Genomic DNA, 25810 nt, shown 5'->3' with positions numbered 1-25810 from the left:
TTCATGTTACTGTTTAATTCCTTATCAAAGTGACTGGTCAGATTCCATTCAAGGGCTGCATCTGTTAAGGATTCTAAAATTGCAGCCACTTCGGAGGCTGCTAGGGAGAACTCCTGGGAGTCAAAATAATACAGGTTTTAGTTGTATGTATTGCCAAGCAAATATTACAGATAAGTCATATACAACACACAGTCTGTCAGTCTTTAAAACAACCATTAGATATCAACAGATTTAAACATGACTTGCTCTTGTATTTAGCCCAAATAAAAGATCTTCCTCGATACTTTCAATTTAGCTTATTCCACAACATCAATTTCTCATAGTACTTCTACCTGAGAATCTTGAATGAAGTTGAAATCTCCAGTACAAATTATATATTGACAGTTTGCAGAATATAGCTTAGAGAAACAGCTATGAAATATTTCAGAAGTATTCTTAATAGGGCCATAAAACATATTTAGAGCTAAGGTAAGGGCAGCTATCTTTACCATAAAAATTAAATTAATTATCTATTAATATAGGATTGGCCAGACCAGTTCCCAGGCCTCAAAAAGAGCTGTTCGTTGGATACAATATGTGCCAAAAAGGCAGGCAGGGGGGGGAGGGGAAGGAAGAAAGGGAGGCAAGGGGAGGGGAGGGGAGGGGAGGGGAGGGGAGGGGGAAAGAAAGAAAAGAAAAGAAAAGAAAAGAAAAGAAAAGAAAAGAAAAGAAGTCACACATTAGGTCCTTGGCTACTTTCCTTCTCTTAATTACTGAACACAAGTGTCCACTGAACGTTTAACAGCTCGTATAAAGGGATACTGATTCTTATTTCTGAAGTCCATAAACAAAGACCATATATCTGTATCTTTGCTGTCCCCAGCCACATGGAAGGTGAACTTCTGGAGCAGAGTGCTGAAGAACAGGAAGAGCTCCATCCGAGCCAGGGCCTCCCCTGGACAGGCCCGCTTCCCTGCAATAGCAAAAAAGAACACAAAGCTTATTTAGGAAGTACGCCTGCTGGAATTGTGTCTGATAAAAGAATAGCATGGATCAGGTAAGCAGGTTACTTGGTAACACATCCAATCTGTTCCAGAGGACTCTGTTAGCAGATTGCTAGGAAAGCCTTTGACCCAGAAGAGATCAGAAAAGTCACACACCAGGCATTTCTATAAAAATAATTTTAGTTACAGAAAGCAAACATATTTACAGGCTCTCAGTGAGAACTGCTTAACTCTCTACATGCCTACACAGAAGGGAAACTGAAACTAAAACAAGTCCAGGCAAGTTCTTCCCCCCAGGTGCAAAAATTAACATCCGAAAAGAGGACAATTAAATTCAACCTCTTCACCTGGCCAAAATGATTAGTTACCATGGTAACCTTAATCTGCAGTAGAAAACATATTAACACTCCCCTTTTTATACTACAGAATAAGACACAAACCAATTTTCTTTGACAACTCTGTATGTCTTTCCATTCACAATATTTTAACATTATCTCCCCTTTGGTTTAACAGAAAGCTATCATCCTTCTTCCTGTGTATTTCCAAACCTAGGTTATTTGTTACAGTTGCAAGGCTTTTTACTGTGAAATGGCTTTTCATGCAGGCTTCAAAATCAAGCCTGTGTTTTTCTGTTGATGTGAACAGCAGCACATCAACATAAATGCACAGATACATACAGCCTTGTTTGTCTTTCTTCATATATACACATGGATCTGCTTTTCCTTTTTCAAAACCAAAACTCTGCAGTTTTTCATCTAATTTTTGGTTCCAGGATCTAGCAGCTTGTTTTAACCCATAGATTGACTTCTGCAGTTCACAAACTAGATTCTCCCCTTTTTCATAGCCAGGGGGTTGCTGCATGTATAATTTGTGGTCTAAATCACCATAGAGAAATGCAGTTTGAATGTCATAGTGGTGAACTGACATTCCTTTCAGTGCAGCAATGTTTAACAGTATTCTAATTGATTCACCTTTAGTAACTGGTGCAAAAGTCTTGTCAAAGTCTAAATCTTTCCTTTGAGTGAACCCTTTTGCAACTAACCTTGCTTTATATTTTTGGATTTTGCCATCAGCATCCCTTTCTAGTTTGAAAACCCACCTGCAACCTAGACAGCATTCATTGGAAGGTAGATTTACCAGTTTCCATGTTTTATTTTCTTTCAAGGATGCTAACTCCTGTTGCATGGCAGAATGCCAGTTTTGTGCAATCTCAGGTGGTAAAGCATTCACTTGTTCTAAAGACTCAGGTTCTGTGAATATGTGAAAAGCCTTTACTGTTTCAGCCTGAAAATGTGATGGAGGAACGCCTTTATTACTTCTCTGAGAACTGTGAGGTAATACAGGGCTTAAATTTTGACTCCTATCACTTTCCTGAGAAGCATCTATCTCATCAGACAGATCTTCAGTTTGCTTTTCTGGTTTAATGTCCTCATCAGGCAAAAGATCACTATCAGCAAGTCCTTGCTGTTCTCTTGTGGTGGTCAGATCAACTGGAGAGCTAGAATTTAATCTCCCCCAGTTTTGTTCAGCAAAAGAAGCGCTTTTGCTAATTATTAATTTCTCTCCCATTATGAACCTGTAGTTCCTTTGGCTTTGTTCATAGCCAACAAAGATGGCTTTCTTTGTTGTGGGGCCTCCTTTCCTTCTCTGTTGTTTTGGAATGTGAACCCAAGCAGTGCTACCAAACACCCTAAGATGGTTTACCTTTGGTTTCACACCATAAAACAAATGGAATGGAGTGTCCTGAATCACAGAGTTATACAATCTGTTTTGTACATAACAGGCAATAGATATTGCCTCTCCCCAATACTTAAGAAATAAATAAGAATCTTTAAGCATGCATTCCATCGCATTTTGCAAGGTTCTGTCCTTTCTTTCAGCAACACCATTTTGCTGAGGAGTGTAAGGGTTAGAAAGAATTTATTCTATCCCCTTCTCCACTAGGAATCTTTTGAATTTGTGAGAAAGGTACTCTCCTCCTCTATCACATTGGAGTGCAGATACAGGCCTAGGGAATTTTCCATTTGCCCATGTCACAAAACCTTTAAATTTCTCAAATGCCTCATCTTTATGTTTTAAGATGTAGATAAATGTGTATCTTGAGAAATCATCAATGATGGCCATTGCATACCTTGCTTGTCCAAGACTTGGAGCAAAAGGACCAATAATGTCAGAGTGTACAATTTCCAAAGGTCTAGTTGTAACTCTGTCACTGTGCTTACTCACAGGAGCTTTTAGGGTTTTGCATTCTTTGCAAACTACAGTCTAAGTATTTGTCACAGGGTTTTATCTTTAGGTCAGCACACAGCTGTGGCATTTGTGCTATATACTTGAAATTAGCATGACCAAATCTCCTGTGCATCAGGTGTACACATTGGTCATGATATGGAGTGTTGCCAACTGCAGCCTTGCAGCTTGGCTTCCTTGCATTTTGCACAATGTACAAGGAGTCTTTTAATATACCAGTAGCACACAATTTTCCATGTTTACGTATCTCACAACCATTTTTCTTAAATGTTATGACATACCCTGTTGCAGCCAATTGTACCACAGATAAAAGGTTTGATTGTAAATTTGGCACATACAACACACCTTTTACTGTTTCTCCCAAGCAGGATAAATACAAGTCACCTTGTCCCATAATTTTGGTCACAGACCCATCAGCCAAAGATACACTTTGTCTTTCAGTTTTAGACAGTGACACAAAAGAGCTTTTACAATTACATAAATGACAATTGGCCCCAGAATCTAACACCCATACATCAGAATTACCCTTCTCAGCAACCTGTGCAATTTGGCTTGTCTGAAGAGCCTTCTTCTGTGTTGCCCTTGTGTTCTTCTTCTCTGTCTTTCTACTCTTGGGTCTCAAGGCACAGTCTTTCTGCAAATGTCCAGCTGAACCACAAGTGAAGCATCGCTGGCTGGCTAGCGCTGTGGCCTCAGATTCCTTTCCCTTCTTTTCCCTTGTTTTCTGGTACTGCAGCTTTCCAGAAGAGATGGGGGGGATCTTTCCTCTCTCTTCTCCCATTCAGCGAGTAAGCGCTGTGTAACATACAATGGGGTGAGGTCTGCTTCAGGCATAGCCTCCAGGGTATAAATCAGCATGTCCCACGTTTCATTCAGTGAGGACAGGAGGATATAGGATTTTGTGAGAGGTGTAAATTCCATTCCTCTCTCCTGCAACTCAACAAACAGCTGCTGAATATAACGCAGGTGCTCAGGAAGGCTATCTCCCTCTGCTAGGTAGGCTTTGTACAGCTTTTTTGTCAGGGTAACTTTACTCTCTACTGTTGCCTTTACATACAAGACATTCAAAATGTCCCAAAGTTGCTTTGCAGACTGCATACCTCACACGTGGACTAGCTGATTGTCCTCAACACCCAGGATAATGGTGGCTCTAGCCCACTCATCCTGTCTAAGCCATTCAGCACTGGGATTTTGGGGGGTTTGCTCACCAGTTGGCAGCCAAGATTCTCTCTGAGAAGATACATTTCCATCTTCTGGGCCCAATTCAAATAGTTCTCTCTGATAGGCATTCCAGAGGCATCGCTGAGGGCTGGGAGGGAGCCATGGCTTCTTCCTTCTTTTGCAAATCACCTCAGCTGGCTTCTTTGTCCTGTAGACCAGCAGTTGCTGGAAAATCTCCAGGTGGCTCCAAAGAAAATCTTCACAGGTCTTTGCTACCTGCCTTTAAATTGTCCATGAGGTGTGGAGCTGATCTCTCTATTCTCTCTGGGGTTTTACTGGGCTTCTTAGTGGGTTTACTGGGCTGCTTACTGGGCTCATAACCTGTTAGCAGATTGCTAGGAAAGCCTTTGGCCCTGGAGAGATCACAAAAGTCACACACCAGGCATTTCTATAAAAATAAGTTTATTTACAGAAAGCAAACATATTTACAGGATCTCAGTGAGAGCTGCTTAACTCGCTACATGCCTACACAGAAGGGAAACTGAAACTAAAACAAGTCCAGGCAAGTTCTTCCCCCCAGGTGCAAAAATTAACATCCAAAAAGAGGACAATTAAATTCAACCACTTCACCCAGCCAAAATGATTAGTTACCATAGTAACCTTAATCTGTAGTAGAAAACATATTAACAGACTCTACCTGCTGAGAATGGCATGAAAGCATCTCTCTTCCTGAACTCGTGCTTTTCATCCAAAAAATGATCTGGGTTGAACTTCTCTGGAGTCTCCCAATGGAGAGGATCAAAATGTACAGAGGAAAGCATTGGCACAACAGCCATGTTCTAGAGGGAGAGGAAGAAACAGATGACATTGGTTGGTACTACTTCATGTGGGGAAGAAGGAGCCTCCAGTTCTCACTTGCCTCAAATAAATACATAAGTCAGTGGGGGACAGATATTTGGTTTAATACATATTTATTCAAACTGCCTTGGATGTGAAGGATCTTTGGATACCTAACTGTCATCTTTTTTTGTTTTCCTTCCCCAGAACATCTTGACCAATAGTTCTCTCACCACACCTTGGGAATGTTGTATCCATGGAATTTTGTGTCACAAGTTGTTGCCCGTGGAAAGTTCTCAAGGCTCCCTTTCTGATACCGTTGGACCTCGTGGACAACAGCATTTGTGAAAGGCATCCTCAACCGGTCTTCCATGCCTGGAGTGCGGTTTGCACCCACCACCTCATCGATCTCCTGTTGCACCTTAGCTGTGCGAAAAAATATTGAGAAGCCATTGACAGCCATTTACTTTCTCATGCTGAGCACCTGCAGTCAGCTACCACTTGGATAGAAACATGTTTTTTGAAGCACAAAGGGGGAAGACACTTCCAGACAGGACAATGGCTCTTTCTCTCCTCCCCCTTCTCCTCCACCACCTCCTCCTCCTGCTCCTCCTCCTCCGAAGTCATTTCCCAGTGGAGACCATTTCAATTTTTCCTAATCCAAGATGACATGTCTCTCTGTCCCTTACTAGATATGCTGAGATCCAGCAAACATCAATGGATATTATTTCACTAGAATTGTCTCTCATTAGTTGCTTCTTCATGAAATCTCAGGACTTGATGGAGGGCCCATTTGTTCCAAGGACATCTAAGCCAGACTGGGAAATATATATATATAAAAAAACATGCTGGAAGAAGGCAGGGGCAAAGCACTTCCCTAATGGTCCCAGGAAAACTGCATAAATGCAGCTGCAATGAGTTTATCTTACTCAACAGCATCTTAACATCTTCACTTTCTTTTTTGTAGGATTCACAGTGGAAGCCCTAAGAGCCCTGACACCTTTCTATTTTTGTGGGCATTTCTGTACCTTGAATGTGTGGCAATTTGACCATCACTAGGAGGCTGTAGAGCAAGGTCTGGCTGGTGGTTATTGTCCCAGCAATGAAGAGTCCAAACACAATTGTCACAAGATCTTCAAGAGTATAGACAATCTCAGATGAGTTCTCTTCCTAAGAGGGGGAAAAGGAAGAATAAACATTCTACTTGGAATTGAGATGAAGTAGTTCATGAAGTTCTTCATAGTGTCTCTTTCAATTAAAGGAAACCTAATGCAACCAGACTGCCTTTAGAATATCTAGAAAAGCTCTTTAACTGTAAGGTATTTCTGGGATGACCATTTGACGCAGGGGAAGAAACAGCTTGCCTATCTGGCCTACCCATCAGATATTTACCACAAGTAATGGCCAGAATTAAAGAATGGATACTCTGATTTTGACTAAGGTTGATATTTAGAGCTGAGCAAAAGCAATTCCTAAAGTGTACGCTTGGAAAACAGAATTCAATGTGACCATAGAAACTTGGATGTTCCATCTGAGGGACTAATCCTAATAGAAATTGCTTCTCCAAGATGATTCCAGGAAACTGTACTTAATTATCTTTATATCACCTATTGTGAGTATAGAAGACCTCTAAAGAAATACCTTGTAAAAAGTTAAATTAGCAGGGAAAGCAAATTTCTACAAATACTCAATATTTTTTTTTAAAGAAGGAGATTGTCTTCTAAAGATAGCAGCCTTCATTTCTAATGCCTGGCCTAATTTGGAGAATAGTATAGTTACCTTTAGCAACAATTATGCCTGGAACAGGAATACATGCCAACAAATGGCCATCACGGGGTCGTCCAAGAGTAAAGAAAGAAGGTGGAGAATAATAGTTTCATATTCATTCATATGAGATGAACTAGTTTCATCTTAGTTGCATATTGGAGAATACTCATGATATTTAGACAATTTTGCAGAAATTATACAGTATATATGCCTACCTTCTCCTGTCTAATGAGGAAGCAATCAATATAGTCACGGGGGTTCTGGGGATCCAGCGTCTTCCTGTGGAACTCCACCTTCTCACTGATATAATCAGAGAGTTTTTCAGCATCAGCAAAACTCTTGGTGTGTTGCCCAGGAATGTACTCCATTATATTTGGAAAAGTATTGTACACCTGTCACAGAGTTCATGTTAAATACTATACCCTTGTAGACCATTAGGGTGGAGGCTTAATGCCCCAAATATTCAGCGAGTAGCTTTTACTGTGATATTGCTAATTGTCCAGCCTCAAATAGGCACCAAAGCCAAGAAGGCAAGAGCTACATGAATTTCAGTAAGCTACCTTTAATTCTAGTCTCAGGTAAATACAGTGTCTTGGAAGCTATAATAGGAATTTATATTAAGTTAATTAAAAGGAGTCTATTTGAAAAGTTTTTCCACAGATCTCTCCTCATTTAGCCTGACTACCATTTAGGAGATAATCTCTCAAGGGACTCACCCACTGCTTTCCTAGCCTCCCCACATCTCTCACACTCCTGGACAATCGTGCAAATGCTCATGTCATGTTCCACGTTTCATTGATCTGTATACATTGTAACGGTTCACATGTCAAACCTGTATGCTGAGTGTATTAACATTACTTCATGCTGGGGGTTTTCCATTCCTGCCCTCCTCGTTGTTGTCCAACACTGGAATGTATGTTTGGGTTTGCCAGCCTGTTCAAGGTTACTTTCCCAGGCGCGTGTAACGGTTGCTTGCACCTGGGAGGGGGTGTGGGCTGTCATGCATGCGGGGCGGGACTGGTTCGAACGCAAGGCTCTTAAGTTTGTATTTGGCGCGCTTTTGCTCATTCTCAGCTTTCTCTGTATTTGCATACTATTCCTTTAATAAATCAGTTATCTTTAAGCCCGAGCTTGTGAGACTGAGTATTGGGGATTAGGCAACCATTACATAAAGCTGAGAATCGTTTTATCCATCTCCCGCTAGCCCCATCCAAACGTTGGATAACGGGAGTGCTAGCGATGACCGACCAACAGCTGCGCGCCGAGGAAGAGCCGGATTCGACAAGGACCCGACCCGCTCTAACTTCGAGAGCGCAAAGAGCAGCACGTCGTGAAAGGCGAGAAGTCCAATTAGATGAATTGCTGCTATCCATGCAGAAGAGTCTCAGGAGTGAACACCAATCCGTAGTGGAAAGAGCACCGGGGGGGGGGTCCCCACAACCCTCTTGGGAACCCGAAATTCCCCTGTCACCGAGGGTGGTGGTAACCAACTGACCTGGGGAGGAGGCGGTCACTCCTGCTCGTATAAAAGCAATCGAGGACAAAATGGATTTGATAGTGACGATCCTTAAGGATCTCCCCAAGGGTGCAGGGCCACCTCTGGAAGATTGGGAGGAAGATCAGTCACAGCTGGCTTACCCAAGACTCAGCACCCTACCACCCAGGGGAAGGAGCAGGACTCGCACATCCCACCAAGGGGGGGGGGGGAGAGAGGTAAGATTGCCCAGAGATTGGCCACCCCTGGGAGCTAGACGGACGCTGACGTTTACGGAGCCGCCACAGCCAGCTGAGCCAGTAAGAAACTTCCCACCGTTTGGGGTGAAGTTTGATGGGGATCCCACTACACTCTCCTTCTTCATTACTAATGCTAAGCATTATATGGAGGATTGGGGCCGAAGCTTCCGATCGGAACACGGCAAAATCAATTTTATTGCCAACAAACTGAGAGGGAGGGCAGCTGATTGGTATGTGCAACTCTGCCAAATCGAGGCAACAGAGTTAGAGTACTTCGACGACTTTCTGTGGGCACTTAAACAACACTTTGAAGACCCTTTAGCTCAAGAAACAGCCAAAAACGCCCTGAGAAAACTCTATCAAGGGTCCCTCTCTGTTGCCAACTACGCGCTCGAATTTAAAGCCTTATCTGGGAAGGTGGAAGATTGGTCTGAGCCAACCCTAATTGAAATGTTCAAGCAAGGGTTAGAGCCAGAAATCCTCCGTTGGGTGCTGGGAAGAGACGACCCTAAAACGTTATACGGATGGATTCAGTTGGCAGGCAGTGCGGAAAATGCCCTGCAAACCTATGCCCATACTAAAGAGCTTAGGCAGTCCCGAATCGCAAGAGGAGCACGTTCGACTGGACTGGCAAGCCGCCCCAAACTAAAAACTTGGGAGGAGGAAAGGGAGCGACGGTTTTCCAAGGGTCAATGCCTGAGGTGCGGAAAAGAAGGTCATCGCGCCACTTCGTGCCCCAGACGCCGCCCGGAGGAACGGCAGGCGAAACCTCCACCGAAGTCGCCTGCCCAACCCTGGAAAATGAAAGCTGCGATCGCTGAACTAGACCCACCCGAGCTACTGCCATTCAGGGACAAGGAAGAGGAATTACAATTCGAACAGCCGGCGGGAAAAGCCTACCACCTGCCCTGATGAGCGCCGTTGGGCAGGTGGAAGAAACCGGGCGCGACCACGATTCGGTGAGTGGAAATTTTCCTACACTGACTGTGAAAGTAAAATTGGGCTCCAGAACCAAAACTATGGAAGTCTGGGCCATGCTGGACTCAGGCTGCTCCCGTTCCCTCATGCACCCTGATGTGGTGGCGGCCCTGGAACTGCCCACATTCCCTTTGCCACGACCTATGATTTTCACCCAATTGGATGGAACTACGGCGGGGGGAAAGGCAGTCACTCATTCCACGGGACTGGTTGTCTTACAAATGGGTTCCCATGGGGAAAAACTACCGTTTGTTATAGCTCCAGTGGGGGGCCCTCTTGTCATTTTGGGTATGCCCTGGTTTGTACAACAAAACCCATTCATCAACTGGCTACATAGAACTGTCACTTTTACAGATGGATTTTACAAAGTACCCGAAAAGGATCTCCTAGAGGACATGGAGGGTGAGGGGGTAGCTCACACAACTGTACAAACACTTCTGCCTCTGGAAGGACTGCCTAGCCAATACCAGGATCTGGCTGATGTGTTTGGGGAAAAGGAGGCAGATACGTTGCCACCTCACCGAAAAACAGACTGTGCCATTGACTTCCTCCCCAATGTAAAATTGCCTCCGCCAAAAATCAACCCCATGTCTCCAAAAGAACTAGCTACGCTAAGAGAATTCATTGACAAAAATCTTGCTAGGGGTTTCATTGAGCCTGCAAACTCCCCAGTGGGGGCACCTGTTCTATTCAGACCCAAAAAGGATGGTTCCTTAAGATTATGTACAGATTTCTGCGGGCTCAATGCGGTATCAATATCCAATAAATATCCCTTGCCCATAATCAAAGACATGTTATCACATCTTTCCAAGGGCAAGATATTCTCCAAATTAGATTTAAGGGAAGCCTATTTTCGCATTCGCATAAAGGAAGGGGACGAGTGGAAAACGGCTTTTAACTGCCCTTTGGGAGCCTTCCAATACAAGGTTTTGCCTTTCGGCCTCTCTGGTGCCCCTGGTGTTTTTATGCAACTTATCAATGAGGTCTTGCATGACCACCTATTTAAAGGAGTATTGGTCTATTTGGATGATGTGTTGATTTATACTGAAACCATGTCTCAACATGTTCACTTGCTGCGCCAAGTGCTTACTAAATTAAGAAAAGCTGAATTGTATGCCAAACTATCCAAATGTGCTTTCCATCAATCACAAATAGATTATTTGGGCTATCGAATTTCTGCTAAAGGTATTGAAAGGGACCCTGCCAAAGTTGAAGCCATTGTGGCATGGGAGCCTCCCCGCACAAGGAGGCAGTTGCAAAGTTTCTTGGGATTCGCAAATTTTTACAGGGCATTTGCCCAACATTTCGCAGAAATTGCCCTCCCCCTCACAGAACTCCTTAAAACCAAAGCACAGGGCGACACACGCTGTTCAAAGAACCCGGGAGCGCTCCTTAAATGGACTCCCATTTGCCAGCAAGCGTTTGATGCCCTCAAACAGCTCTTCACAACTGAGCCAATTTTACAGCACCCTGACCCCACCAAGCCATTCATAGTACAAGTGGATGCCTCTGATTTTTCGGTGGGTGCATTACTGCTCCAATCTCAGGATTCTGAGTCTTTGAAGCCCTGTGCCTATCTCTCTCGCAAATTCACTGAAACAGAGAGACGCTGGCATGTTTGGGAAAAAGAAGCTTTTGCTGTAAAAACGGCTTTAGAAACCTGGCGACACCTGTTGGAGGGGGCTTCTCACCCCTTCCAAGTATGGACTGACCATAAAAACTTGGAAGCTTTAAGCACCAGTCGTAAACTCAGCCCTAAACAGCTTCGCTGGGCTGAATTCTTCAGTCGCTTTGATTTCACACTTAAATTCATACCAGGCAAGAAAAACTTTTTAGCAGATGCTCTCTCACGCAGACCCCAAGATGCTGGGCCTGGCCCAATGGTCCAAGGCACCGTCTGGACAGAGAGGCAATTAGGATTGCCTGCAGTGACACGCAGCCGGGCGCGCGCCCAGCAATCTCTGCCTCAATCCACTCCAACTCCCTCCCAGCCGCGGCGCTTGCCAATTCCCTCAGACTTAAAGCAACAGTTGCTCTTTCATCTGAAAACTGATACATGGTTACAAGCAAACTTAAACACTGTGACTTTCACTGACAACTTTGCTTGGCGTAACGATCGTCTCTATGTGCCCGAGGCGTTGCGAAAGGCAGTTCTCCTGCGCTGCCACAATGACAAGTCAGCTGGACACTTTGGGTACCTTAAAACCCTTCACCTCACCAGACAACAGTTCTGGTGGCCCACCCTCCTGAAGGACCTTAAATCTTATGTATCCACATGCCCTGTTTGCACCACAACAAAGCGCAAACCTGGCAAACCACAGGGACTTCTACAACCTGTTGCAGCCCCATCTTTCCCAGGGCAGGACATATCAATGGACTTTATTGTTGACCTACCTCCAAGTCAACGTAAAACCGTCATTTGGGTAGTTAAAGATTTTTTTTCAAAACAAGCTCATTTCATCCCCTGTGCCTCCATTCCTACGGCACAACAGCTCGCACGTCTGTTCCTCCTACACGTGTACCGCCTTCACGGGATCCCCTCCCGTTTGGTGACCGACAGAGGCACACAATTTACGTCACACTTTTGGCGGGCATTTTTGAAACTTCTTGGCACCAAGCAAGCCCTCTCAACTGCTTGGCATCCTGAGACTGACGGATCCACAGAGGCTGTTAATTCTACTCTAGAACAATATCTCCGAGCTTTTGTCAATTATCAGCAAGACAACTGGGTAGACCTCCTTCCTTTTGCGGAGGTTGCCTACAACAACTCCGTTCATCAAAGTACAGGTCAAGTCCCCTTTAAGACGGTTTTCGGACGTGAGTTCGTTCCAATCCCCGAACTCCCTCACTCACAACCGCTGCCTTCTTCTCTCGATACCTGGGCTGACAATCTCAAAGACTCGTGGCACAATATTCAACAAGCCCTCCACCACTCTCAAACCACCTATAAAAAACACGCAGATGCCAAGCACTCCCCTGAGCCTACTTTTGCTGTGGGTGATAAAGTCTATTTGTCCACAAAATTTCTCAAATCTCCACAGCCCTCCAAAAAACTTGGTCCTAAGTTTGTGGTTCCTTTTCCCATTGTTGCTCAAATCAATCCTGTTACCTTTAAACTTGATTTACCTCATAACCTCAAACGTTTGCATCCTGTTTTCCATTGCAGCTTACTCAAGCCGTATCTCCCATCTGACCGCTGGCACCCCCAACCAGTCCCACCTCCTCCGATCCTGATTGATAACCAGCAACACTTTGAAGTCGCAGACATCCTCGACTCCCGTCGCCAGCGCTCCGTTTTGCAATACCTCGTGCGCTGGAAACACTTCCCTCATCCCGAGTGGGTGAGGGCTACTGATGTTCGTTCACCTATCCTGGTGGACCGTTTTCATTCTGCCTACCCTTCCAAGCCGGCTCCTTAGCATTTTTTTTTTGGGGGGGGGGCGATATGTCATGTTCCACGTTTCATTGCTCTGTATACATTGTAACGGTTCACATGTCAAACCTGTATGCTGAGTGTATTAACATTACTTCATGCTGGGGGTTTTCCATTCCTGCCCTCCTCATTGTTGTCCAACACTGGAATGTATGTTTGGGTTTGCCAGCCTGTTCAAGGTTACTTTCCCAGGCGCGTGTAACGGTTGCTTGCACCTGGGGGGGGGTGTGGGCTGTCATGCATGCGGGGCGGGACTGGTTCGAACGCAAGGCTCTTAAGTTTGTATTTGGCACGCTTTTGCTCATTCTCAGCTTTCTCTGTATTTGCATACTATTCCTTTAATAAATCAGTTATCTTTAAGCCCAAGCTTGTGAGACTGAGTATTGGGGATTAGGCAACCATTACAGCTCATCATCCTTGAAGTGGGGAAGATAGAATCTGGCTGTGAGCATAAAGATGGGGGAGCTGTTTAAAAAAGCAATGATAAGGAGAGGTGCACATGTCCACAATTTGACTTGATAATTAGTACTGCTAATATTATTTATATGTAGTTTTTTTTTTAAAAAGATAAATCATATAATAATGTAGCTTTTTAGTTCAATTGGAATATTGATACTGTCCTTATATCACGAACCTAATGGCATGGGGCGGGGAATGGATATTCTTGTCATTCTTAGAAACCCTACGGAAACAACAAGGAAGTCTGCATGGGTGCTAATGTTAACTTTTTACTCAAGGGGTGAACGATAACAGTGAAACATTAAAAGGCATCAGCCCCTCCACTGAAACTCCATGTCTGGACCTCCCTGGTGAGACAAGAAGGGAGTGAGTACTAGAAACAAGCAGGTCAGGGCCAGAAGGAGTGTTTGCTCTGATGACCAGAGAAGGAAATGGCCTTGTAAGCCCAGCCAGGAGAGGTAAACTGGGAATCACTTGGTGTTTGGATGGCTCAGTCTCACTGGATGTCTAGACTTGGCTTCTCTGGCTTAGTAGCTCATCAATCATATGTAGTGTTCACATTTCTGACATGAACATTGTTGGAGCCTCATGCCTCATTAGCATGTGGATGAGTTTGCTCTAGGATGCAAATTCTCTATGTGTTTCTGGAGGAAGCTGTTTGTTGTCCCTCCCACATTCCTAACTCACTTCCTCCTCCTTCACCATCCTGGAAGGGAACATGCGGCTACAGCTCTTTCCATCTTGGGCCATGTGGTGGGCCTAGAATTCAGGAGGTTCCCCCTTTCTCCATGCAGCTTTCAGCAGCAATGAGGGCTGAGGGTCAATTAAGTTTAGGAACAGAAGAAGAACAAGAATCATCATTTTCCTGAATGATGTAACTGGACCAAATAAATGAGTAAGGCTCTTGTTACCTACTTTTGAACCTAGTTTGTCTAAGTGTGTAATTCTCTATGCTTGGGTGGGCTAAGTATATAAGATCAATAACCTATATTTCTCGAACGTGCTCATTAATGTTATTGAAGATAATATTCTTTTTCTGTGCACATTTTTTGCTGTGTTAAGCTCTGCTCCATTCAGTGATCCTAGCTGTCCACTAATGGCTTCAAACATTCATACACACACACACACACAGACCTGCTAGAAAAGTGGGGCTTCATGACAGAAGGAGCAACAGAGATGACTAACATACCAGTCCTGGGAAACCACGAAACCATCTTATTTGAGACTCCACTATCTGCTGGTTCTCTATGAAGGTTTGATCTTTGTAATCAAATCGATTGCCAAAGATGACTGCGCAGATCACATTAGAAACAGCACTTGCAAATCCCCTTCTTGGGTCAAAAGGCTGCCCTGCAAGAAAAAGCAAAGAATTTACAAAGGGGATCAGAGAATGCAGATCTTCCCTTCCACAAATCTCACCACAAAACTGGAACAAAAATCTTTCAGGTAAAACAACTTTGAATTATTATTCTTTCCCTCTGTCCTGAGAACTGAATATGGATTTTAAAATCCTATAACCTCTTTGATCAAGATACAAAGTAGTGTTTCCATGTTCCATTCTGGAATCCACAAAATACATATTCAAAGATTTTATTGGTAATTTTTGATTATAATATTAACTAAGGAGCAGAGCTGGGATGGAAATAAATGAAGACATGGGCCATGTTACCACTAGAGTGCCTTCACACTCTGATTGCTGTCTCTTCCACCAAGAGTGGCCTTCTCACTCCTTCCTCTGCCTCTTTCTGCTCATGGCTGGTTTTTCCACTTTGTCCCCTCCCCTTCTTCCCCTCTTTGAAGGCTCTGCTTCCAGTTGCATCTGAGCTCTTCGGTCTCTGTCTCTCTCTCCTTCTAATCTCTTTTCCCCCCCTCTCTCTGTTTCTCTCTTTTTTCTAAAAACAATCCCACTTTCTTTTCTTTCCATTTCTTCTCCCTTCTCATTCCAGAGATTGCTCCATTAAAGATGATATTCAAAGGTGCCACAGCTCTCGAAATGAACACTATTTATGACCGTTTAATCCAGACCCACAGGGCCTTTTGCATCTCCACCCCTCATGCCAACTGCCTATTGTTATCTGCTTCATGCCTATAAGAGCACATCCTTATCCATGTTTTCCTTACTGCCTTTAGGTTACCTACCTCATTCATCCCCATTCATCCCTGAGGCGCTTTGCTGGCTGCTCAATTTGCCTGATGTGTCATTGGGCACTATGTTCAAATGATTTTCTCAAAATCGTTCTGCTTCTTTTTCTGGTTTTAACTGAGCACTCTCTTCCCTCCATCCCTCTCTCTTTCTAATGAATCCAAAACGTTTTTTTAAATAGCCCCACACCTTTTTTTTCTATTTCTTTTCCTTTCTCCTTCCAGAGGAGACTTGTCCACCAAAGATGGTTTCCAAAGGTGCTACAACCTTCTGAATGAATTCTATTTGTGGCCTTTTAATTCAAATCCATGTTGCCTTACAGATCTCCATCCCTCATGTGGCCGATTCTTACCCACGCTTTCCTTACCTCCCTTAGTTTACCCGTCTCATTTACCCATAAAGTGTTTAGCTGGCTGCTGAATTTGCTTGATGTCTGATTCAGCATTACGTTCAAACCTGGCTAAACATAACTGGGGGGGAATACCAGACTTAGCATGTTTGTATGTTTAATTACTACACTGAATAACTTCCTTGTCTCTACTGTATGCTCTCTTGGTTACTGCACCCACATCAAGATTTCACTACTTCTAGACAACCTTGTAATTTTAAGAAGCCGAGGGCACTGGATAGAAAAGAGGGAGAAACAGCTTGAAAGCTGCTGTATTTCCTGTGAGTATTTTTGCCTTTGCTCCTGAACACCACTGTGGAAAAAATATTGGAGGGAGGGGGGAACACTGGTCAATGCCTATCTTCCTTTTCCTAATTGTGTGCACTTAAGTGCAGAAGAATTTGAGTTTCACTTCAGAATCTAGTTTTCCTGTGACTTCACGTAATACAGCTTCTTTCCAGCTTCTTAATTTTTTTAAAGACAATACTCTTCCTGAAATGATTCTGTTTCTTTAGAGGACCTTTTGTGGTAGCCATTAGCTCTGCCAGGCAAAGGGCTTCCTCCTGGACCCTTTCAGACATTCTTTTCTTTCCCATCCCAAAATCTCGCAAAGTGGACAGTGTGAACCGTCGCAGCTCCCTCCATTTCTTCTCACCAGGGGTGGCAAGACCTGAAATCAAAGACACAAGAAAGATATCACGATATCCGTCAGTTCTCAGCTGTTGTGGAGGAGCATGTTAAGATATACATTATGGTCTCAGGCACGTTGTCTCATTCATAGTCGAAACAGGGCCTGCACTGCAATAAATTATGCATCACAATATTTTCCCTCCCCACTTTTAAAAAAACAAGCCTTGATGCTTGAATTAATAATTAGCCGAGCTACAGAGTTTCCATCTTTCCATTCTTGACCGCTGTCATATTAAGAGAAGAATGAATGAGGTTGTGGAATTCATGTCAAAAGTTTCTATAAGTGTGATATGGATAGGAAGAAATCTCTGTACCAGACATGGACAGAATTCTCTACTGAGATGCAATTTTCAGTAATCAGAAGAAAATTGGAGTTGCTTCAGTTCTGGAATTTTTGTGAAGTAGAAGCTTCATTCTTCAGCAAAGGATCGTTACCTTGTTGTGGTGCTGGAGCTTGAGCACCTCCATGAGGCCATGAACTAAACCATGAAGGCCCACCCAAGATGGGAAGGTCATGACAGAGAGGTCAGACTAAATGCAATCCCTGGGGAAGGTAATGGCAACCCACCCCAGTATTCTTGCCATGAAAACTAAATGGATCAGTACAACCAGAGATATGTCAGTATGTCATCAGAAGATGAGACTCCCAGGTCAGAAGATGGCCAAAATGCTACTGGGGAGGAACAGAGGATGAGTTCAACTAGCCCCAGACGTGACAACGCAGCTAGCTCAAAGCCGAAAGGACGGCTAGCGGCTGACGGTCCTGGTGGTGAATGGCGAATCCGATGTTCTAAGGATCAACGCGCCACTGGAACCTGGAATGTAAGATCTATGAGCCAGGGCAAATTGGATGTGGTTATCGGTGAGATGTCAAGGTTAAAGATAGACATTTTGGGCGTCAGGGAACTGAAATGGACTGGAATGGGCCACTTCACATCAAATGACCACTAGATCTACTACTGTGGACAAGAGGACCACAGAAGAAATGGAGTAGCCTTCCTAATTAATAGTAAAGTGGCTAAAGCAGTGCTTGGATACAATCCAAAAAACGATAGAATGATCTCAATTCGAATTCAGGGCAAGCCATCTAACATCACAGTGATCCAAATATATTCCCCAACCACAGATGCTGAAGAAGCTGAAGTAGAGCAGTTCTATGAGGATCTGCAGCACCTACTGGACAACACAGCTGAAAGAGATGTTATTTTCATCACAGGAGACTGGAATGCTAAGGTGGGCAGTCAAATGACACCTGGAATTACAGGTAAGTATGGCCTGGGAGAACAAAACTAAGCAGGACATAGGCTGATAGAATTTTGCCAAGACAACTCACTCTGCATATGAGCTCACTCATATTCCTAAAGAATATGCAGTGGAGGTGAAGAATAGATTTAAGGGACTGGGCTTAGTAGATAGGGTCCCGGAAGAACTATGGACAGAAGTTCACAACATTGTTCATGAGGCAGCAACAAAATACATCCCAAAGAAAAAGAAAACCAAGAAGGCAAAATGGCTGTCTGCTGAGACACTAGAAGTAGCCCAAGAAAGAAGGAAAGCAAAAGGCAACAGTGATAGGGGGAGATATGCCCAATTAAATGCAAAATTCCAGAGGTTAGCCAGAAGAGATAAGGAATTATTTTTAAACAAGCAATGCACGGAAGTGGAAGAAGACAATAGAATAGGAAGGACAAGAGACCTCTTCCAGAAAATTAGGAACATTGGAGGTAAATTACAGGCAAAAATGGGCATGATCAAAAACAAAGATGGCAAGGACCTAACAGAAGAAGAAGAGATCAAGAAAAGGTGGCAAGAATATACGGTACGGAAGATCTGTATAGGAAGGATAACAATATTGGGGATAGCTTTGACAGTGTGGTCAGTGAGCTAGAGCCAGACATCCTGAAGAGTGAGGTTGAATGGGCCTTGAGAAGCATTGCTAATAACAAGGCAGCAGGAGATGACGGCATCCCAGCTGAACTGTTCAAAATCTTCCAAGATGATGCTGTCAAGGTAATGCATGCTAGATGCCAGCAAATTTGGAAAACACAAGAATGGCCATCAGATTGGAAAAAATCAACTTATATCCCCATACCAAAAAAGGGAAACACAAAAGAATGTTCAAACTATCGAACAGTGGCACTCATTTCACATGCCAGTAAGGTAATGCTCAAGATCCTGCAAGGTAGACTTCAGCAATTCATGGAGCGAGAATTGCCAGATGTACAAGCTGGGTTTAGAAAAGGCGGAGGAACTAGGGACCAAATTACCAATATCCACTGGATAATGGAAAAAACCAGGGAGTTTCAGAAAAACATCTATTTCTGTTTTATTGACTAATCTAAAGCCTTTGACTGTGTGGACCATAACAAATTGTGGCAAGTTCTTAGTGGTATGGGGATACCAAGTCATCTTGTATGCCTCCTGAGGAATCTGTATAACGACCAAGTAGCAATGGTAAGAACAGACCACGGAACAACGGACTGGTTTAAGATTGGGAAAGGAGTACAGCAGGGCTGTATACTCTCACCCTACCTATTCAACTCGTATGCAGAACACATCATGCGATGTGCTGGGCTTGAAGAATCCAAGGCTCGGGTTAAAATCTCTGGAAGAAACATTACCAATCTCAGATATGCAGATGATACCACTTTGATGGCTGAAAGTGAGGAGGAACTGAGGAGCCTTATGATAAAAGTGAAAGAAGAAAGTGCAAAAGCTGGCTTGCAGCTAAACCTGAAAAAAACTAAGATTATGGCAACCAGCTTGATTGATAACTGGCAAATAGAGGGAGAAAATGTAGAGGCTGTGAAAGACTTTGTATTTCTAGATGCAAAGATTACTGCAGATGCTGACTGCAGTCAGGAAATCAGAAGACGCTTAATCCTTGGGAGAAGAGCAATGACAAATCTCTATAAAATAGTTAAGAGCAGAGACATCACACCAACAACAAAGGTCTGCATAGTTAAAGCAATGGTGTTCCCCGTAGTAACATATGGCTGCGAGAGCTGGACAATAAGGAAGGCTGAGAGAAGAAAGATAGATGCTTTGGAACTGTGGTGTTGGAGGAAAATTCTGAGAGTGCCTTGGACTGCCAGAAGATCAAACCAGTCCATACTCCAGGAAATAAAGCCAGATTGCTCACTTGAGGAAATGATATTAAAGACAAAACTGAAATACTTTGGCCACATAATGAGAAGACAGGACACCCTGGAGAAGATGCTGATGCTAGGGAGAGTGGAAGGCAAAAGGAAGAGGGGCCGACCAAGGGCAAGATGGATGGATGATATTCTAGAGGTGACGGACTCGTCCCTGGGGGTGTTGACGACTGACAGGAAGCTCTGGTGTGGGCTGGTCCATGAAGTCACAAAGAGTCGGAAGCGACTGAATGAATAAACAACAACAAGAGGTTTCATTGGTAAAAAGAAGACACTTCAAGTTGCTTGCTTACTTGCTTGCTGGCTTATGTGCCATCAACCCGCTGTCAACGCTTAGCAACCACATAGATAGATTTTCTCCATGACAATCTGTACCTAACCTAGTCCTTCAGGACTTCCAATTGTACACTCGTCACCAGTGTAACTGAGTCCATCCACTGTGCGGATGGCCATCCTCTTCCCCTTCCTTCCACCTTTCCACCGTTACAGCCTTCTCTAGCGAGCAAGGCCTTTGCACAATCTGTCTGAAGTATGATAAGTTGAGCCTGGTCATTTGTGCTTCGTGTGAGAACTCTGGGCTGATATGTTCAGTGATCCTTTTGCTTTTTTTCTTGGCTGTCCATGATATTCTCAGGAGTCTTTCTCATCAACACTCTTTCTATCCTACTTCTTTAAAGTCCAAATTGCTTTTGGAGGTACATGAAATTAATTTTCGACATTAGTCCAGTTGGCATCAGTCAAAAGTGTCTTCTTTGAAAAAACATTTCTGTGTGTCTTCCCAAAGCACCCATTTAGGGGTAAGATTTTTTTTTTTCTTGCATGTAAGAAACAACCTGAACAGAGTTCAGAACTGTCCAGTGGAAGGGAAATGGTGAAAAAGTGTTTTCCTCCCTCCCCTGCTTTGAAGCATGACCAAATCAACATTTTACCAAACCTCATTTCAATGAAACTTTCACAACTATCGGTAATACTAATGGCATTCAGATAATTTGAAATTACTTATAGAAACTTAAAGAAAAACAATAAAAAATAAATAAATGAAAAAGAATCAACCTTTATTCTGGAACATTCGCCTATTTGCAGCTGTTTCACTTCGCCCACCAAATTCTTCCGCATGATCTATCAAAGCATCTTTTACCACCTCATATCCACAAAGTGCAACCATTGGTTTTGATCCGATCCAGACAGTAAATATAGGTCCATACTTTGCAGTAAGCTAAAGGTAGAATTGGATAAAACCCAGTTAATTAGGTGGTAAAGCGGTTTTGGGTGAAATTATTCTAAAGCATGCCTGAAATACTTCTTCAGTTTGTCACAGAGAGAACCTCAGCATGTTCAAGCAAAGCTTCAATAGCTCTTAATATCCACAGAGTACATCAATCTGATTAGGTTCCACTCCATTGCATGTGTCCCCTGGTTGGTGAGATATGGAGAACAGTACGTTGGCTTTCGTGGTCATGTGTGGATTAGAGAACCTGGCTTGCAGAGAATAGCATGAGCTGCTCGTGGTAACACTGAGCTTTGGTTGCACTTGTGATGTACTGGCCAAAAAGTACCAAAACTCAGCAGTTATGTTATTTGTTGCAAAGGCAAAACTAAAGCTGAGAAACAAGCCTACTCCTTCTTTAGTGTATTAGAAAAACTGGTGTGAAATCCACAATTAACCAACATTATGATGGGAAGTGGAGGTCAATATTTATGGGCCCAGCTGATAACCACCATGTAATACAGGAGATTTAATGTGGACTGTAAGAAAAATTATACTTTAGTGAATAGTGATAATGGAGAAAGAAAAAAATATTTTTTATTATTCTGAAACATTCTGAAAAAGAAGGCAATTCAGGCAGGGAAAAATTATATTCTGTTAAGTGACATGAATGGAGGGGTGGGAATGAGATAATGAGAATGTTAACTGTTTAAGAGGAAAAGGCCAGTCTCTTTCAAATACGTGGTTTAAGCCTACATCTATTCATATGTACGCATGGGAAAGGAGTGAACATAAATCTAAAGCAAAATTATTCTGATTATCCATGATGTAAGATTGAGAGAATCTGTGACAGACACAATGGTGGTGAGAGGTTCTGAATGTAGGCCAAGTGTTTATTTGGCAGTGTCAGGGGTGGGCCTTGGCAAAATGGACACAGAAGTAAAAGAAAGAAGTAAAAAAGCTGAGCATGAAAGTAAAAGCGCTGCAGGAAGAAAAAAATGCACGTCTTTTATGAAAAATATTAAAAAGTAGATTGATTTACCAACAGAATGAATGGGAAGTGGACATAAGGAGCGAAGATGTAGGAGTGCTTCAATCACTGTGAAAGGAATTATGTTACAGAGTGCCACTGAAGTGTGGGGAATTACACCAATGGACAGTATTAGAGAAAAGAAGAGGCTACAGGTGAAGAAATTGTGCATACCACAGAATAACTGTTCCGTTTGAAGGATGGAAATGGGAGCAAACTGCCTACCATTCGTGAAGACAAACCATCTTTGGTAGGGCTACCATAAATGGGCTTCAAGAAACTGGATTACCGCTATAGTACAGCAAAGAGTTTGTGTGTCTGTATGTCTTTGTTGCCATCTAGTGATCATCTGGATTTTGGTAGCGCAGATGAAGTAGCCCTAGTCTTTGCTTTATTAGGACCAAAGTTTTGTCTATATTTCACAATCTGGAATCAAACAGGGTGACTAGAGGAAGAGGAGGTTGCAGTGAATTAGATGCCAATACAAAGGATACAAATTTGAGGCCCAGAGATTTGTTTTTCGAAAGCTTTTCTTCTTACGGTTTATTTTTTAATGAACTTTGTAACCTCCACTGTGTGTTTATCAGACTTTTACAAGATGACTGTAAACTAAAATCCCTGCTGAAGATCCACATGAACCCCCAATAAAGTTGGATGCTTATAGAATAAATCAAACTACTAAAATTAGGGGAAGGTACAGATATCTTTCAAAGTAATCACCTTCTGAAACAGCAAATAAGTACAATGCTTAGCAAATCTTACCTTTTTATAGTATTTTTCCAAAGGTAGCACATCTCGCTGCAAGACGTTCCCCAGAAAAGGCCATGGGGTGGGTCCTGGGGGCAGCTGCCCCTTTTTCTTGTATATTTGGAAGGATGAGAAAAGGGTGAAAAGTATACAGAGAAGAAGCAGAGCTCCTGCCCATGTCAGCTCCATCCTTCTCTGATCTCTTTTCCTCTTCAAAAATCCAAGAAACTGTTTCAATGAGACAAGATTGAAAGGGGGAGTCCCACTGGAGCCCAGACTAACCTGAATTCCAGATGTCTTCTAACCTTTCCTGCACCTCATGCTTTTTTTCTTTTAAGTCAATGCATTCTTTCACCTCTATCAGTACAGGATAATTACTTATCAACATCCCTACGTTCGGACTGTGGGCATAAATAAGTTACTGTTTCTGTACTTTTTCAGAAAAAAATATGCAGTGCATGTAGGTTGGGTTCAAAATATGGACATTTGCCTTTTATGTAGCTCTGCAAGGTGATTGCCCTTTCAGAAGATACTTGTTGGCCAGCAGCAACATAGGACATTTTCTGGAAGACTTTGAACACAGCAATTACATAATGATGTTGAGTTTGTCAATTAGGATTAAAAATTCATCCAAAAGCCATTTTAAAACTCATTATTGGGAAGGAAATGACTACTTCTAGAGTGGAAGGAAATGGGAGATTCAAACATCTCTGACATAAATGACCATAAAGGATTGACATGGTTGGGGTGGTGAGACTCACTTGTGGATTCCAAGGAGTCTGTGGCTCACACGGCCCACTTTGCAAGGTAACCCAGGTCTCGCAGCTTGGAGGGTAAACATTTTTCATACAGTCTACTTTTTTTTCTTATCTAAGTGTATCTATGGTCTTGGAATTTTTCAAACTGGGGTTAAATCCTGTAAGAATAGCTCTTTTTAAACGCTCCCTCTTCTTTGTTGACTGTACGGCAGGATGTGAAAGAGCAGTTAATTAACTTTTGCTGACTGAAGCCTATGGGACCCAAGTTTTTTTCTTCCACCGGCTTGTTACACCCCTGAATTCAGTACTGTGAGCGGGACTGAATACAAAGTGCTTTAAACCGTGACTTCCAGGAGGGTTACACAGACCGCTTCTGGACTCTTCATCCAGAAATACTGGAATCCCATCTGGACTGCTGTTTGCTGGGCTGTCCTTGAAGAAGTTGAAGAACATGGACACTACAGCTGGTCTAGAATGCAGCTGCCTGCATAGTTATGAGTAGATGCACCTTCTTGTGACAACCCTACTTTGCCAGCTGTACTCTTTACCAGAGACAATTCAAGGTGCTAGTGATCATCCCAAAGGGCTCAGGACTACCTTCTCCTATTTGTCTCTGCCTGTCCTACAAGATCAGTTTAAGAAGCAAATACTCCATGATCCATTGACTAAGGAGGGCCATCTTTTGAGAGCCTGGAGGCATGCCTTCTCTGGAATACCATTCCTTCTGAAGTTCATTGGCCCCAACTTCTTGTCCTTTAGGAAAACTTGAAAAACTTTCCTTTTCAAACAGACCAGAGTCTGGAGTGATTTGTGACCCCACCTGGTTATGTTTTCAACTCTGTATATTGCCTTGAGTCTTTCTGATTTGGTGCCATTGTTATTGTTATTGTTATTATTATTTCCATAAGAACACATATTGGACTTGGGAGACAATATTTACTATTTCCTTCTGAGTCAAATGCCCGGGTTTGCCAGTTTTAATTCAGAAGGGCTGCTTTCCGATCTTAGGCCCTCCCAAGCAGATGGTCTGCAGTGCTTCCTTCTGCTCTAGGCACAGCGCCAGCTCCAATTGGTTACACAGCCTGGCACACGCACACACACACACACACACACCCCTTTACCAGTCTCCTTACTCTTAAAGAATAATATCCCTGACCAAGTAACACAAACAAAGGTTTCTCCCTGACATGACAGAGCAGAAAGGGGAACCAAAGTGAAGGAAAATGGCATTTCACTGTGTTTTCCAACCAACTCCTCTCAACTGTTGAGATCATTTTCAATATTACCCCCTAAAAGACCTTTCACTATGGCATATCCACAAACCACAGCTGGATACTTTGATTCAGTCTATATGGTAAGGGTAATTCCATTCAGGAACTAAAGGCAGAATCGGATGGGAGCTCGGTTAGTTAACACAATGAAATTTGCTTTAAAATAATTATCTGAAGGAACAACTGCACTAAGTGTGTTGATTTTGCAGCAGAAACAAAGCAACCTCAGCCCCGTCATCCAAAGCACCTCTTTGGATTCAGCAACAGGCTTAGGCTCCAGGTAATCAGTACACACAGGACTGTGCTACTTAATGAGCTAAGCCAGAAAGAGATTGCACGCCGTTCATTGTGCAAGACTTCTTTGGCAGCAATGGTCTTTTGTGGTTAGGGATGTACCTTCAGAATCGAAGGTCTTAGCTTAAGCGCACCCATGCACTTTTGGAAAAATATGTTTAAATCATTTGCTTCCTCTAACCCTTCAAGGCACGTGCAGCCCACCAGCTACTTACCTGATTATTCCTTGTCCTGTAATCTTGGCGAGCAGCAAATGAGAATCTGTCTTGCCCTTATATTGGTCGACCACTTAGGAGTAGTGAACTATGTTTCGCTGACACCAGTGGAGTCATGAGCAAACACGGTAGTTCAAGCAGTAGGAGTTCCCCTGAAATGTTTACGTTATTTAGTCCTTGATTGGGTGCTGATATCAAACAGCACCCTCTGCCCCACCAGATAATGAAAGGACATACTTTTTCAGCTGATTAATATCTGATTCTGTTATTGAAAGGCTGCCTGGGTAGAACTTGCAGCTCACCTCATCCCTGT

At 43.1% G+C, this 25810-nt stretch overlaps 1 protein-coding gene across 1 annotated transcript; it reads right to left on the bottom strand.

Moving 5' to 3' along the window:
• Window positions 1–23222, bottom strand: LOC134489751 (cytochrome P450 2C5-like). The gene is made up of 9 exons (XM_063292614.1): window positions 22975–23222; window positions 21029–21191; window positions 16651–16800; window positions 14789–14949; window positions 7211–7387; window positions 6257–6398; window positions 5467–5654; window positions 5089–5230; window positions 1–952 (listed from the first exon to the last, which is right to left on the bottom strand). Exons 1-9 carry the CDS (start codon window positions 23146–23148, stop codon window positions 750–752), a joined length of 1500 nt encoding a protein of 499 aa, XP_063148684.1. The 5' UTR covers window positions 23149–23222; the 3' UTR covers window positions 1–749.
• Between the last annotated feature and the right edge of the window lie 2588 nt (window positions 23223–25810).

Source organism: Candoia aspera, chromosome 2 (assembly GCF_035149785.1).
Source record: "Candoia aspera isolate rCanAsp1 chromosome 2, rCanAsp1.hap2, whole genome shotgun sequence".
Lineage (NCBI taxonomy): Eukaryota > Metazoa > Chordata > Lepidosauria > Squamata > Boidae > Candoia > Candoia aspera.
Note: the sequence above shows the minus strand (reverse complement) of the source record. Positions and strands in the feature narration are given on the sequence as shown.